This window comes from Dendropsophus ebraccatus, chromosome 11, assembly GCF_027789765.1.
Source record: "Dendropsophus ebraccatus isolate aDenEbr1 chromosome 11, aDenEbr1.pat, whole genome shotgun sequence".
Lineage (NCBI taxonomy): Eukaryota > Metazoa > Chordata > Amphibia > Anura > Hylidae > Dendropsophus > Dendropsophus ebraccatus.
The window spans coordinates 68900095-68917171 of record NC_091464.1 but is presented as its reverse complement, the minus strand read 5'-3'; the positions used below and the strand labels follow the sequence as shown (position 1 = coordinate 68917171).

At 39.8% G+C, this 17077-nt stretch overlaps 1 protein-coding gene across 4 annotated transcripts in view; it reads right to left on the bottom strand.

Moving 5' to 3' along the window:
- The window catches only part of ROBO1 (roundabout guidance receptor 1), a 314224-nt gene that overhangs the window by 67332 nt on the left and 229815 nt on the right, over positions 1-17077 (bottom strand). For all 4 annotated transcript variants that reach the window (XM_069945645.1, XM_069945646.1, XM_069945648.1 and 1 more), the window contains 3 exons: positions 11471-11595; positions 6148-6319; positions 1837-2042 (listed from right to left, as the gene is read on the bottom strand). In XM_069945645.1, coding sequence (XP_069801746.1) covers positions 1837-2042; positions 6148-6319; positions 11471-11595 — 503 coding nt within the window. The remainder of the gene's footprint in view (positions 1-1836; positions 2043-6147; positions 6320-11470; positions 11596-17077) is intronic.

The following is a 17077-nucleotide window of genomic DNA, read 5'->3' as shown; positions in this document are numbered from 1 at the left end:
AACAACATAGAGTCCCAATTGTTCCACACTACACATACCCCCCTATGATGCCATTCACCACCACATTATTGAGGTATCCTTAAGCCCCTATTCCAGGGGACGACTGAGAGGAGTAAACGAGCACTGTCAGCTCATTCCCTGCTCGCTGCCTCCGCTATTCCAAGCAGCGAGTGGGTGAGTGAAAAAAACTCAAGTCTTCCAAAACTTATCAGCTGCTGTATGTCATGCAGGAAGTGGTATTATTTACAGTCTGGACAGTAGGAAAGGTTTTCTATGGGTATTTGTTACTGCACTGGACAGTTTCTGTCCAGACAGAGGTGTCAGCAGAGAGCGCTTCCTGCAGGACATACAACAGCTAATAAGTACTGGAAGACAATATTTTTTAATAGCAGTAAATGACAAATCTCTGGCACTTTCTGGCACCAGCTAATTTAAAAGAAAAAAAAAAAGGTGAACAACTCATTGTGTAGTTCCCAAATTTAAAGTTATCCATAGGATAGGGGATACCTAGGTAATTGGTGGGGGTCTAACTGCTGGGATTCCACACCAGATAACCCTGGCTAATAAAAGGAGTGGACCCCAGATGCAAGGAAACAACTCCCTTGACGTAGCACACTGCTGTATATACCATAAAGCGTACCTGTCATCATGTGTGTTGACTCTTTCGGCGTGCAGTCCCTTCTACCAACAGAAGTTTGGATATGCATAAAGAAGACCGCCATTCCATTTATGAGCTCTACTGAATCAGAAAGGGGCTTGTACCTGGAACTAACCTGTTGTGGTCGTAACCATGGATACCCATACGCTGATAGGGTTAGCACACATCATGACAGCACACATCATTCTCACTTGGCTGAACCACGACTTTTACGTTTTCCCTATAAGGCTACATTCACACATAATTTCCAAGGCTCATCTGTTGGACTGATTTACATCCTAAAAGGCCTAAAAGCTGTGGCCCAGATGTATCAATTTGAAACCAAAACTGTCTGGGTTTGCCCATAGCAACCATGCTGTGTTTGGTTGCTATGGGCAAAACTAGACAGTATTTTTTGGGCAGTGTGCACATAGCCACAGGGCGGATTCATAAAAGGCAGAGCGTTCTACATCTTTCCCATTCATCTGAATAGAACTTGCAGTAATTCCATGGATTTGCTTCTGAAACACTCCCATTCGCATTAACAGAACTGATTTTCATCTGCAGACAGTGGCCGTCATTTTACCGTTATTTATACAACATTAAATGGAACTTTAAAAAAAGCCACCAAGTTGAGCCTAAATTTGAAATCAGATTTGCGCAGATGCGAGGAAGCCTGTGGCCTGGTCCTTTTATTGAACTGCCGTCCGGGTTATGGCACATGGTGCCAGTCTATTACTGAGCACCGGCCTGACATGAAGGACTGGAGACAGGCCCGCCGGCCCCCAGTGTGATGTTGCCCCCCCCCCCCCCCCCCCGTGTGATGTGGCTCCATTAATTATAATGGAGTCGCGTCACAGATGGGAGCAGGTTTTGTCTCACTGGGGGCCGGTGAGCCCTTGTGCTTAACCCCATGCGACTGGTGTCGAACATAAATTAACAAAAAGGACCGCTGCACTGGCATCCCTGTGCTGTCACTGTACTGTTCATGTAAAAAACACCAAGCAATGTATCTAGTGGTACATTCGCTTTGAACAATGTGTTATTTAAATACTCAAAACAATTACCGTTATTTTGAGTATGCAATAACGGCCGTTGAAAATCATTGTGTGAACATGACCTTAAAATGTATCTTATTTGATGCTCTTTAAGTACAAATTCTGAAAATGTGAGCCTTTTTTCTGTTGTTCTCTCCACACCTTAGCGTATCTGATCTGCAGTGCTCCTGTATCCAGCTGCTTGATGCGAGATTCCTGGGTGTTGACCAGGGTGCCATCTTTCCTCCAATGGATGGTGGGAACTGGGATCCCCGTAGCTACGCAACTCAGGAGTAAAGTGCCATCAACAGCTACTGTTTGATTCTGAGGACCTTGGCGGATAACTGGTGGGGGGCGGTCGGCGACCACTGCCAAAGAAAACAACAGGAAATACATGTCTGCAACTGGGAGCAATTTTCTAATCAATCAAGCAGCAGTAGTTGCTGTAGGCTTTGAAACAAGCTAAAGATAATTAAGCAAGTAATTAAACTAGGAATCATGCATTATTCAGGGGGAATTTCACGATAAGCAAGACACAGAATACTGAAACACTATCTCCCGTCTGAAGGAGAAGATGTGCACAACTTGCTGGCATTTTCCAAGCATCCTATGAAAAAAGAGGAGACTTCAGAAATGGAACAGGAATTTTCATTTCACTTCCAATGACTTAATAGCATGAAGTGCTGAGTGGCAAAATATAGAGTTTCACCAGTCTTATCCACAACAAATGACACAGTGGGGTGAAAGAAAAACATTAGTTCATTGCACAACGATCCATTTCCCAGCTTTTCTCCATTTTAGCCTAATGCAAAAGCAGATGTTTGGATGACATGCTAGAAATGAACATCAGCACGCTTCTCATCTACCAACTTTAGGAGAGATCTCGGTTTTGCATTTGGCATCTGTGTTTGTAATGTTAAAGCAGTCCTGGGCTATCTTCTCAATTTCCGTAAGTGATGTGTTTGAGGTAAAGTGTAGAGTTGTTTATGGTCATCATTAGGGATGACGTCGGTGAAGGGAAGAGATTTTATAATGAAACAGGATACATGAGTTTTCTTGGATAAGGTGACGTTCATACTGGTATCTGTGACCTAAAGTGACAGAGGGAGATGACCAGTTTCTTTGAGATTCTAAGTGATAAATTGTGAGAGAGGGGGAAAAAATAGAAAAAAGGAAGATGAGGAAGGTACTTGGGAAATAATGACTGTGAGAAAGAAAAAAGAAAGGGAAGGAGAGAAGAAGGGGTGAATACAGGAAGGAAGGGAGGGAGGAAAGGAGGGGGGGAAGGAAGAGTGGAAGGAAGGAAGGAAGGAAGGAAGGAAGGAAGGAGAGGTAAGGAAGGAAGGAAGGAAGGAAGGAAGGAAGGAAGGAAGGAAGGAAGGAAGGGAGAAAGGGAAGGAAGGGAGGAAGGGAAGGAAGGAATGAAGGAAGGGAAGGAAGGAGAGGTAAGGAAGGAAGGAACGGAGGGAGGGAAGGAAGGGAGGGAAAGGGGGAAGGAAGGAAGGAAGGAAGGGTGGAAGGAAGGAAGGACGGAAGGAAGGAAGGAGAGGTAAGGAAGGAAGGAAGGGAAGGAAGGAAGGGAAGGAAGAAGAGGGAAGGAAGGAAGGGAGGGAAGGAAGGAAGGAAGGAAGGATGGAAGGAGAGGGAAGGAAGGAAGGGAGGAAGGAGAGGTAAGGAAGGAAGGAAGGGTGGGTGGAAGGAAGGAAGGAGAGGTAAGGAAGAAAGGAAGAAAGGAAGGAGAGGGAAGGAAGGAAGGGAAGGAAGGAGAGGGAGGGAAGGAAGGAAGGAAGGAGAGGTAAGGAAGGAAGGGAAGGAAGGAAGGAAGGAAGGAAGGAAGGAAGGAGAGGTAAGGAAGGAAGGAGAGGTAAGGAAGGAAGGAGAGGTAAGGAAGGAAGGGTGGGTGGGTGGAAGGAAGGAGAGGTAAGGAAGGAAGGGAGAAAGGGAAGGAAGGGAGAAAGGGAAGGAAGGGAGGAAGGGAAGGAAGGAAGGAATGAAGGAAGGGAAGGAAGGAAGGAGAGGTAAGGAAGGAAGGAAGGAACGGAGGGAGGGAAGGAAGGGAGGGAAGGGGGGAAGGAAGGAAGAAAGAAAGAAAGGAAGGAAGGACGGACGGAAGGAAGGAAGGAAGTAGAGGTAAGGAAGGAAGGAAGGAAGGAAGGAAGGAAAGGAAGGAAGGAAGGGAAGGAAGGAAGGAGAGGGAAGAAAGGAAGGAAGGGAGGGAAGGAAGGAAGGAAGGAAGAAAGGGAGGAAGGAGAGGTAAGGAAGGAAGGGTGGGTGGGTGGAAGGAAGGAAGGAGAGGTAAGGAAGAAAGGAAGGAAGGAAGGAGAGGTAAGGAAGGAAGGGAAGGAAGGAGAGGGAGGGAAGGAAGGAAGGAAGGAAGGAAGGAGAGGTAAGGAAGGAAGGAAGGGAAGGAAGGAAGGAAGGAAGGAAGGAAGGAAAGAAGGAGAGGTAAGGAACGAAGGAAGGAAGGAAGGAGAGGTAAGGAAGGAAGGGTGGGTGGGTGGAAGGAAGGAGAGGTAAGGAAGAAAAGGAAGGAAGGAAGGAAGGAAGGGAGGGAAGGAAGGAAGGGAGGAAAGGAAGGAATGGAAGAAGGGGAAAGGATAAAATATGAATGGAGGATGGACGGAAGGAAGAAAGGAAGGGAGGAAAGGAAGGAAGGAATGGAAGAAGGGGAAAGGATAAAATATGAATGGAGGACGGAAGGAGGGAAGGAAGGAAATAAAGGATGTAAAGAAGACAGAAGAAAGGAAAGACATGAAAGAGGGACAAATGATGGATGGATGAATGGAAGGAAGAAAGAGCAGAAAAGGTGGTAGAGAGAAAAGAAAAAAATTAAGACAAAAACATGATAAATTTAGGAGAAATAAGGAAAGAAAGAAAAGTAGTAAGAAAAGAAGGAATAAATGAGAGCTGTAATGGGTTTGTAAATGGGGAGGGAGGAAAAGAAAGAGTGAAGGGAGAAATGAATGAAGGAAGGGAAGAAAAAGGAGGTAGGATGAGGTATGTTAAGGGAATGGGGAGGAAAAAGAAGAGAGGGGAGAAAGTAAGGTGGGAGAGGTAAGGAAGGAGGCAAAAAAGGAAGGCAAAATAAAAGATGTAAACATAGGAAGGAAATAGAATAAAGGTGGAAAGAATTGTGGCGGGAAAGAAAGGAGAAAAGGGTCAGAGGAGAAAAGTAGTAAAAACAGGAAAGCAATGTAGAAGGAAGCAATTTGAAGGATGTATGGAAAGAAAGTAACAGAAGACTAAAAAAAATGTGGAAAAAATCCCAGGAAGAAATAGAAATAAGAGGAGGAAGCAAGAAAGAGAGGGAGGGTGGCGATAGATGGAAAAAAGAAAATAAAAATGACTGATGAAGGGAAAAAAAACAATTCAAAGAATGTAAAACAGGAATAGTAAAAAGAATGAATTTTGTTTTTATCCCTCACAGCAGAACTGTAATTAATATATTGGAACAGCTTATTGGAACTCCTTTGTCTGTTAAAACTCTCACATTTCATTCCAGATATCCCTCATTTCATGGCACTAGATGGAAGCTTAGCCACATTTTCTTTGCATTCTGCTGCCAGCTCCTTCCTGTCTCAAGTATTTATGTAACTTCTGTAACAGTGCATATCCTACAATGCTTTCCATATGCTAGCACCCTTACAGTTCTTTTGTTCATCAATGGAAGATGATACAGTTTTACCTATTTTTAGTAGCCAAAATAGATAATAGCTGATGTTCAGAGCTCAGCCTCCCCCTCCCTGCAAAATGACCTCTTTATAAGGCCCAAAACACTCCCTTAAAATTATTGTGATCAGCAAGCCATGAAGTTAAAAACAGCTAAGGCAAGATGGCTGCCTCCATAATAATGTACAAAAAAAATAAAATGAAATAATTTACAATTAGAAAATAGAAACGGAATGCATAAATGAACACTTTTCAGTATTTGGCCCTGATCAGTAAAAATATATATAGGTGATACATTCCCTTTAAGAAACACAGGTTGTACTAGTAATATTGGCCCCTATGGATTAGTAAAACCTGCCCGTAGGTGTGTTTTATTTTACTATATTAATTCCATCTTTAATATAGCAGTGCCAAAACCGCAGCGCGACTTTTATGAACCGTTCCTAGACCTGGTATTTCAGTTATGTGCCAATCAATTCCAAATATATTTCTTATAAGATCAATAAACTTTTTTTTTATCACCAAGCTTAATATATTCCAGATATGATATTGCTAAAATATTAGCATTACAACTACAGAAAAGTCACACACGCTGCGCTGAGGCTAGGCACATCAGGGAGCCAGAGAGTCCGCTCCTGGCACTGAAAGACCATTATACAATCCAAACAACTATAATTAAAAGCACGAGAAAGCTGTAAAACAGGGAGAAGCTAGGCAAGGCCGCTCGGTAAGGAGAAGGACTACATAGATAAGGGAATCCTCCCCGTCCTTGAAAGCTTTGGAATTAAAAACTTTGTACTTTACCATCGGTAACCTCTAAATAGGCTTTTGTTGTAATGCTGCCCGCCACGTTAAGAGTCTGACAGATATAGTAACCAACGTCAGACTTCTGTACATTCACGATCGTGAGGTCACCGGTCTGAGACACTGAGAAACGACTGGATATCTGAGGAGGCTGGTAGGAGAAGAGAAGGTTCTAGAAAGACAAAAAGAGAAACCTGATGGTGTTAAATTCTGGCCAGAACATGACAATAAAGACTTATAATTTGTATGTGCTATGATATTTATTAGAGATGAACGAAAATCGAGCATGCCCGATCGTCCAGTATTCGAACAATTGATCCTAAGGGCCCTATTCCACCGGACGATTATTGCTCACATAATCGTTAACGATAAACAATCACAAACAACCGTTATTGCGAAAGACCTGAAAACGTTCACTCATTTCCATGGAACGATAATCGTTACTTATGATCATATTTGCGATCCTTTTTTCTTCGCTATTTCTTCGCTATTGCGTTCGTATCTACTGTGAACGACTGAACGACGTCTTATTCAATGTGAACGATTTGCGGACGTTTTGCGAACGAGCAACGATAAAAATAGGTCCAGGTCTTATAATGTGATCAACGATTTCTCGTTCGGTTGTTAATCGTTAACTGTATTTCAACTGAACGATTATTGCTTAGATTCGAACAATTTAACGATAATCTGAACGATAATCGTCCGGTGGAATAGGGCCCTAAGCTGCTCTAGCTGTGCTCATCTGTAATATTTGCACATAGAGATGAATAAATCTCCCTATATTCATTTTGGATCTGATTCTGAGAATCTGCCTGTTAGATTCAAATTCCGATTCTGACTGATACTCAATATACAGCATTTATCGGAACAGGAAGTCTTGTGAAAGGCAAATGTCCCTGCTCCTGTACAGTACACCGAGTGGCTGGGCTGAGCACAGAACATTGGGTACAGCTGTAATGCATAGAGCATAACCATTTACCTCTGGACCACAGTGTACAGGAACAGGGATGAAACAAATCCAAAAAGAATCTCAATTTTTTTTATTTTAATTAATCCAATAGTTTTTTCTGAAATTCAGAGCAAATCCTAATCATGTCAAATTCACCTCTCTCTATTTATAAACCTTTACAGTCTCTTTATTCAGTACTTTAGTAATTATAATACCGTGTTTTTGCCACAGAGGGGAGAAAAACGTATTAGTTTCCAGAACTAGTGCCCAAAATCCTGTGTTCCTTGTTTGCTTACAATGTATCGCTATGTCCACACAACATTTTTTTCCAGCTCTGTTTAAAATTATGTCCGTTATTTTGAGTGTAAAATACCGGACATCATTTAGCAGCCTGGCCTCCCTTTAGTGCAATGACTGGTGTTTGCACATTATTCTAGTTTGGGGTTACTAATTGCCCTTTGGGTGCGGCTTAATTGAAAAGTCCATTGAATTTATTAGTAAAAACAAAGAAAGAACGGTGAGAAAAGAAAAACTATGTGTGCACAACTAATAAAAAACGTTCGCTGATTGCAAAAGATGTCCTAAAATAATAATCATGTTCATTATTTTGATGTCCGCGGCAAAAACGTCCGTTATGCAATACATTGTGTGCATTGGACGTCCATCTTTCCATTGATTTCAATGCATTGCCATTGCAGTCAGTTGAATCGCAAAAACGGACGTTATTTGAAATAGCAAAATCGGCTGCCTTTTCTCTATTTTTGACGTTGTGTGAACATAGCCAAACTCTGTAGAGAAGGACCTTTTCTGAGAAACTGACCATTTAGGATAACGGAAGAGACCAATCTCTTTAAGGTTCTCAAAACAGCCTAATGGCTTTTCTATACAAAAAGTGGGAAATATAGTAGAAATGCAAACTCATGGCATTAGAAGAGACCACCAGGATGTCTTACTTTTGAAACCATCATCATCCCTCAGTGATCCCTTGTAAGAGCCAAATGGCCAAACTTTTGTATTCTCAGTCTAGAGGGGAGGGCATTCGGACATTTAGAAGTCCCCCATACACATTAGTTACTTGGCCGGTAAACAGGTCTGGCTCAGTTTTTACTAATGTTCATGGGGCCATATAAAGGACCTTTGGGACTTTTAAAGGCCCTATAAACATTAGTAAAAAATCCTGGGGCTTTTAGTTATGCCTCTGTAGGATTAGGGATAACCTTTGGCTGGAGGTCTGCCGGACCTCAAATAAATTTGAACATTATAACTAGGGACGGTCCGAAACTGCCGAAGTTCAGGTTCGTAAGAACTCGAACGCTCGACATCAGATTCCCGCTGTCTGCCTGCTCCGTGCAGCGGGTGGATACAGCGGGAGGACCGCTTGGAAACCTGGGATACAGCCTATGGCTATGGCTGTATCCCAGTTTTCCAGGCGGTCCTCCCGCTGTATCCACCCTCTCCACGGAGCGGGCAGACAGCGGGAATCATTGCCGAGAGTTCGGGTTCGTATGAACCCGAACCGAACTCGGTTCGGTCCATCCCTAATTATAACTATTTTTGCCGAATAATCTTTCTGTGTAAGACAGCTTTCTAAAATTCATAGCCTATCCTAAGGATAAGCCATCAATATCAGATCCGTGGAGGCTCATCTCCAAGGAATTCCCACTGATCAGCTGTTCAAAGAGGTTGAAGCACAGATGGGTAGATGTTGGGTGTCAAATCCACCGATCTAATATGATGGCCATTGTTTTTTAGAGGTTGGAGAACCCCTTTAAAGAAAAATCTATGAATAAAAAAGTGCTTGGAATAAATAACATGAAAAAAGTGGATAAAATCTTGTTTTATTTGCACGACTTTTTCCCTGTTTAATACAACACCTATTTACCCATTTATATGTAAATACATATATAATAGGAAAGAAGATTTTTATTCAGATGTGTTAAGCATACATTACTGAGTAGAAATCCCATTTTCCATCTAAAATATACATTGTTTAAAACAATACTAGGAATATAAATGGATTTTTCTATTTACCTTTATGTTTAAGTACAGTCAAAATTCTTGATAAAGAAAAAAAAAAAAGTAAAAAATGACTAAATGTATTACCAGTTCATTTCACTATACCCCAGGGACAGTCACAGACAAATTGCAGAGGCAGAGATAGGAATGTTATGTTCTAGAGCAATAGGCATGCTCAGCCACCCTTCTATCTCCTTTCCTACAGCGCAGCCCCCATTTTAATTATATGCAAAAATATTCACAGTTCAATGCGTTCCGCAACATATCACAAAATACACATGTAAGATGTCATTAAGCTCTGCCGCTACAACTGTATTATCATTCCAATAAATATACCTGCTCTATTATATCTCGAGGTGAAAGTTCTGAATTTGGTTATTATTCAGAAAAGAAATATATACATTTATTCTAGCCCATAGCTGGTGATTGGGAACTTGTCACAAAGCCTTTTTGTAATACTGAGGAACAATAATTTTAAAGACACAAAAATTGAAGTGTTAATAATTTGAATGTTTAAACGTTACTCTGTATTCTATACAACTCTATGCTATTTTTTTATATATATATATATATATATATATATATATATATATATATATATATACTTTACTGCTCAAGTAACAAAGTTTTTAATTACTTTATAAAATTTTGTTAGGCTTTTTTTTGCATTTTGCATAAGGCTATGTTCACATAATATTCTCAATTTGACATATTGGTTGAACCTAAAAGTCGGGTGCTGCACAACCGGTAGCCCTCCAGCTGTTGCACTACTACAAGTCCCCTCATACCGAAACATCCTTTGGCTGTCCAGGCATGATGGGAAGTGTAGTTATGCAAGAGGTAGGGGGCTGTGGATTGTGCACCATTATGATATTCCAATTTGTAAGTCATTGGACGCTGACAATGTCCACTGTGTTCTAGATCTAGCACTATCTTATCTTAAATGGGAGCTATAAAATATTTGTGAACAGAGGTTTATTGTATTTAATTACATACCTAAATAAACAAAGGAGACCGCACTTCCAAGGAAATTTCACTTTTTTTTAATCACACCAGTGCAAAAACAGTTAAAAAAGTGAAATTTTCTTGGAAGTGTGGTCTCCTTTGTCTATTCTGCTATTCCATACGAACCGGGGTCTGGTTTGGTAAGACATGCACCCACACACTATTGTTTCTTGTGCTGATGAGACTTTGTGGATTAATTACATACCAAATTTTTAATTAATTTTAGAGGTTTTTTTTATGGAATATAGATTTAACGTTTATTAAATTTATTAAATGGGCACTGTCCCTTTTAAAAAATCTCAATGTACTGTAAGTCTATGGAACAGTTTAGGTCGCAGGTACACACACATCTATCTGCATGTTTCTCTCCTACTCTCTGATCTAGGGATCAGTCATAGTCTGAACACCTAGACCTTGACCAATCAAAACATTTGACCTGTCTCTGTCAAAACATTTCTTAAAGTGACAGGTATACTTTAAAGTAAAACTGTCATCTCTGATATCTGGCAGCAAGACATCTTTTAAAGTAGAAAGGTGGGGATTTACTGGAAGAAGAGCACATTAATGAATGTTGGGTGTTCATGACCTTGTCTGGTTGCCCTTTCTAGGACCAATTTTGGTAGACACTAACCACTGCATACTTGAAGCACTTTACCACACCTGTCAGTTTGGAGATCCTCTGACTTAGTCATCTAGCAATCACAATTCGCTCCTTTCCAGTCTACTAGATCACATTTCCCCCGTTTCCAACACATCCACGTCAAGACAGTTCACTAGCTGCCTAATGTATCTCTCAAGCCTTCACAAGTGACAGTATCACGAGATAATCAATGTTCTTTGCTTCTCCTGTCAGCGGTTTTTAATGCTATGTCAGATCAGTGCATATATGCCCTTTACAAATACCTTGCTGTATTTTCTTTTGCCATACGAGATGCGGATATCTATTTTAAAAGCCGCATCATAGGCATGAAACTACATAACACTCTGTGGTGTAATGAGAAATCTTAGGTTGCGGCTTGATAAATGGATGACCTTTAACTGATGTAATCAAACCCTTGTTTATCTTGGAATAATACACGTCTAATGTGAAATAAATTGTACCTGTCACTTCATTTATGGATCTGCTGCCGGTGATGATGCATGCGCCTTCTTTAGCTCGATGACAGCCATTTTGATATCCAAATTTAGCTGATGTTCGTCCTCAGCGACAAATCAATAGGAGCAATGTGTAAGGTGCTTACAGTAATTCAATACTATTCTCACGCTAAAGCAGTTACAAGGACGACGTGATGGAGATTTGATGCATATCAATTTAATTTCATGGATATTTGTTCCTCTATTAAAATCCATTACCTGGCTGCCCTCCTTCTGCCAAAAGATAGCTGGTTGAGGGTTTCCTGTTGCTTCGCACTGAAACGTGACCGTACGTCCCAATGCAACCACCTGATCGCGAGGCTTCACCACAAAATTTGGAGGTTCTGAAAAAGATATATGTGTCAGTAAAAGTGGCCTATAAGGTACCATTAATTTTTCCTCCTCCTCAGCAATTTTTGAAATGATATTAAAATGAATGTCATGGTAGCCTGGTCTGTTCAGTTCATCAAGAATTTGACTCTCTCAGTGGATTTCTAGAAGTCAAAACTATCTCAATGTATTCTGGGAGTTGAAGCTGGGCCAATGCATTTTACTCCATTACGTTATAAAACAACACAAATGGAGAATTGAAATTACACATCTGCATTTGCCTTAAGGGCGATTTCGAGCAGATTGTTTCCTTTTAGTTGGTTTATACAGTTGATATGGTCACTTCAGCCAGCCGATAAACAGGATGTGTAAAAAACCATATGTTACTCGTGGTACAGTAACAATTATTTATCTTAGAGGGAAATATGACGTTGCTCCTGGAGATAAAATGGAAAAATCTGCACTTTAAAAGAGAGAAATTAAGTTTTTTCATTAAGTTATTGTTTATTGTGACCTCTACTTGATTATGAGCCACTATGAAACCTTATTATTCATATATTACGCTAGTGTTCATTAAACTATGAAGCGAGACTGTTCTGGATACAGAAAAATGAAATTAGAGAGGTGGACATCTGAGAAGAACAAAATGGGTCCTCAACCGTGTTAAGCGAACTTGCCAAACTGTTTGGATTTGGCAACATTCTCTGAATCCTGAACGCTTTGCATCTGACTTCTAGCATCTGGAGAAGGGAGTCCTGAAAAACATGGATAAAACCATAGGCTGCATCCAGGTGTTCCTGGCAGACCTAGGACGGCATCCAACTTCTCCAGACAACGGAGGTCAAATACCCAGCGTTGCCCAACCTGAACAATTCGACAAGTTAGCTCAACACTAATCCTCAATCCTGAGCTGCTGTAGAACTGGAATAGAGAAAAAAAAATCTGAACTGAGTGTCAACCTAAAGGCCATGGACACATTTTTTAGTCTTTCTTTGTACTTAGTATGGGACAACAATTTTTGATATCTACTTTCTCTCTGCACCTATACACAGATCATTTGATTCTTACATGGAAACTGTTTTTGTATGCTTGCCCCTATATCGACAGCCTGTATGAGCTGCCCTCCAAAAATTCTCTACCTTATGTCTACACTTTGAACTAGTGTGTCCCCTTACTTGATGTTATCTCTAACAATGAGAGATCAGAAAGTCTCTCTGACATGCAGAAAGTTGCCTACTTTTCAATTCATAAAAAAAATAATTTAAACAATTAATGGGTGGTACATAGGAATCTGATGGGCCATCACACATTATATTCATGTAAGACATTCTACTCCTTTACCATGCGGTTAGCCAAAACTATCTGCTAATGACCTTCTACAGAATGAAAACATGGTCTTATGGGTGGTGTACTCTATGCATATTTTTCTGTACTCATATTTAACATACTGCATACAGTATGGTTTGTACATGTCATTTGTCACTTAATACTCACAGCACATTATTGTTAACTTTACCAACTTAGAATTAGAGAAGCAAGCTGATGCCAGAAAAAGAACGGAAAATTCAATTCATAAAGAAAAGGAAAGGATTCACAAACTAAGAAGAGGAGTTATGGAAAATGAGAGCAATGCAGTGGAATAAGGAACAAGCCAGAATGACTTAGTCAAAGCCATAGGACTGTTATGGCTGTTTTGACGACCACAGAAAATTTCCTTATTAAATCAGCTTTGATGCCCACCCGTGTGGAATTATTTGCCTTCATGCCATATAATTTTTCCCTCAGCACATTAAATAATGTTCATGCCGAGATATCTAAAGGCTTGGGGCAAGTATTCAGAATTTTGCATACCAAGTTTGCATTTCAAAAATTATCCTGATTTACATATAAAATGTTGTAGCAGTATATAGAGGAAACAATGTCCTTTACAGTATATACAGTCGGGACTAGAAACTGCTTTGTATTAAGCTACAGTTAGATATTAGCACATTAAAAGATGGTTTAGTTAATCATTACTGAATAGGCAGGGACACATAGAAGAAGAGCAACCATAAGAAATATCAAAACAGGGGAACTATTCCAAATCTGGTTATTGTCACAGTATCCCACTCCAATCCCGGAATATGAAAGCCCAGCATTTTATTCTATACCATATAGAAAAGAAGTGAAATCAAGTTTGGACAAATTTATAGGCTAAGAAGTTTCGGCAGAGAAATGGGCGGAGCCACTGCAAAAGTTTGCCCCACCCATGAGAACCTAGCCATGAATAAAAGAAATTATAAAGGAGTTCCAAATCAGCCACAGGGACTATTTACCCATTTTCAACAAAGAGGACTCCATACTTTTTGAAGGACATTTATCGTTAAGTATTGTTTTCAAACTTTTGTTTTGTTTATTATTTTTCAGGATTAGAAAAATATGCCCACTTTCATCCAGAAACAACATGACTCCTGTCTCCTGTTTGGCTGGGGTTTAGCAATTAGGATTTTTCATTTCAATAGAATCAAGTTGAGAAAAAAAAAAAAAAAAACTGGGGACAAGAGTGATTCTGTTTCTGAAAGAAAGCGGCCATGTTTTTCTAGATAACCCTTTTAAGCTGTTACGCATCTTTTTATATCAATTCAATTTTTGTTAAATTTATCAAATGGTCTTACTATTCTCCCGCAATGTACAATGGATTTGTGCAGTTTTTCCAGTGCACACAGAAACGTTAATGATGTCATCAGAGTTATTATTTTACATTGCAACATAAAGCACTCTATAGTAAGTATGTTAAAAGAAATATGTTAGAAGATAGAAAAAGAAACAGCTCCCTTTAAACCAGATTGCTTTCAATAAAACGGACAACTATATGGTCCAGAGAGTATCAGGAGCACAGTACCTTATAACTTTGTCACAATTACCAGTGTTCTCAGGCAGATGTAATTCCCACCAGTATTTCTGGTTTGCTCGTGACAAATGAAACATAAGAGGTTGATGGGTAATAGAGGCCAGTGATGAGGAAGATGATGGGGTGGCATTCCAGCCATGGTATAACGGGATGAATGGAAAATGATGATTAAGAAAATTCCAACTTACCAGAAACAACTAAAAAATAAAAAGAAACAAAAAAAAAATGTGTGAAATAAAATGAACAGAAAACATAAAAAAACAACAACAAAAAAATGCAAGAAATGATAAACAAGAAAATAAAATGACAAAATAAATTGATTGTAAAAATTATAACGATTATAAAAGTTTATTCTGCTTTCTATAACATATTTTTTACTTGAAATTTTTAAAACAAGGACCCCAGTCATAGATTTCATTCAATATCTACTAAGGTTAAAGGAAAATAGGAGGAAATGTATCAAATCCAACCATTGTTAGAGCTGTATGAATTGTTGAACCCAAATGTAATGCACTGGTCATTGATTCATTAGTCTTTTAATAGTTATTCTGCTTTCTGAGTATGCCGATTCCCTGGAAAAGTTTGGTGTAAAATACTTCAGAGTCTCATTCCAGACTAATACAGTAAATTGGGACATTTGTTAAGCAAAAGGAGTTTCAAAAGTCTAAAGACGGCCATATACCCTGAATAACTGATGGCCAAACAATTCTTTGGCCGTCAGTTATTTCTCTCATCCAGCCACCATCCTCCCATTACACAGAGACAGTTGGTACAGCCGGGCACTCCTGTGTTCTCTATTGGGAGAGGAGGGTATGGCCGTCAGGCGCATTCAGGGTGTTCCTGCAGACAATACATCTGCAGTAAAGAACGGACAGTGATTCCAATGCAATTATTATCCGTTCTTTACTGAAAAATTATGTAGTGTGAACATAGCCTTATGCTACTGTTTTAGCCGGAGATGCTATCTCTGGCTGGGGCTTATCACTCTCAGAACAAAGGGGGTGGACAGTGATTTTTTTCATTTACTACATTAGACCTAGAATCCATATGTAATTTTATGGATTTGCTGCAAATGTATGAAAAACCCACAGCTGAATTCTATTGAGTTGGTCCCATAGAAATTTAATGGTGCAAATCTTCTCTGATTCTGCTCCTAGAATAAGTGATATCTCACCTATTTCTACAAAGTGGCTGTGGAAACCCATCCACAAGCATTGGTTTCATTGGTTTTGAAATAGATTTTATTACAAAGTGTATAATAAAATAAATAATAATCACATCAGAAACAACCTGTGGGAACATAGGGGCTCAATTTGGTCTATCTAAAGGGACAAAAGACACCTATGGTACCTATTGTCAATACTGAATTGCCTTTGATTCCAATAGACTTACACTCATGAGATTTTTGGGCGCTGAATCGGTCACTAAAGTACTCATTCCCTGGAATGAACACTGACTCACTTCTGTAATTTGAGTATATTTAGGATAATGGCCCTTTAAGCCATTACCGTCCAAAGGTCATTTACCCAACTAGAGGATAATCTACAACAGAGACTATTGTGTCATACATCTAATGAAAATCTGTAAAATATTTACAGCGCTACAGAAAATGTGCCAAGGACACAAATTAAAACCGACTTCCCCAGGACACGAAAACTCCCAGCACATCATGTTTAACATATTAAGGCTTGTATCTGTTTCACAGCTGTTCGCTTTACTGGAACATACAGAAACAAGTGCGAGATAGTGAGAGAGAGCATATCTGGCTTCATGCATACTCCATACATAATCATGGACATTTTGAACCATTTTTACCTTGAAATACTAAAAACTAAGAGCAATATAGCATGGGACATGCTGATATCGCCCTGCATAATAGGACAACGATCAGTCGATGATTGGGCAAGCACTGATCGGATTGTTTTGACCCATCAAAAAATGATTGCCCGTCAGCCACCCATTTCACCGTATAAACGGAGATGGGCGACCAACAAGTGATGACAGCAAATGGCCGCATCTGGTTACTGATCGTGCAGTCCTCCCTGCAGGTTTTCTAAGCCACTGATCTGTGAGGTGGACTCCCATTTATTAAGGCCATTTGGTAAGGCCCTTACAAATGAAGCAACTCTTTATTCAAGATGTTCAATCCAAAAAGTTGTGAAAAAATTTCAAATTTTCTACGGAACTGAAAAACTAAACAGAGAAATTTCCAAAAATTACCCAGAATTCAGTTAGCATGGTGGTGGCTCATTGGCCAAGATTGTTGCCTAGCCTTGAGCAATATCATCATGGAGTTGGTCTGTTCTCCCCTAATATGTTACTGTTTCCACACATGCTTCAAAACTATACATAAAGCTTCTTATGAAGATGAGACACACATATATACAGGGTGGTCCAAAAGTAGGTGGACAGTATGTGTGATAGGGTTATGAAATGGGGGAAATTTATCAAACATGGAGCAAAGTGAAACTGGCTCAGTTGCCCCTAGCAACCAATCAGATTCCACCTTTCATTTTCCAAAGAGTCTGTAAGGATTGAAAGGTGGAATCTGATTGGTTGCTAGGGGCAACTGAGCCAGTTTCACTTCACACCATGTTTGATAAATC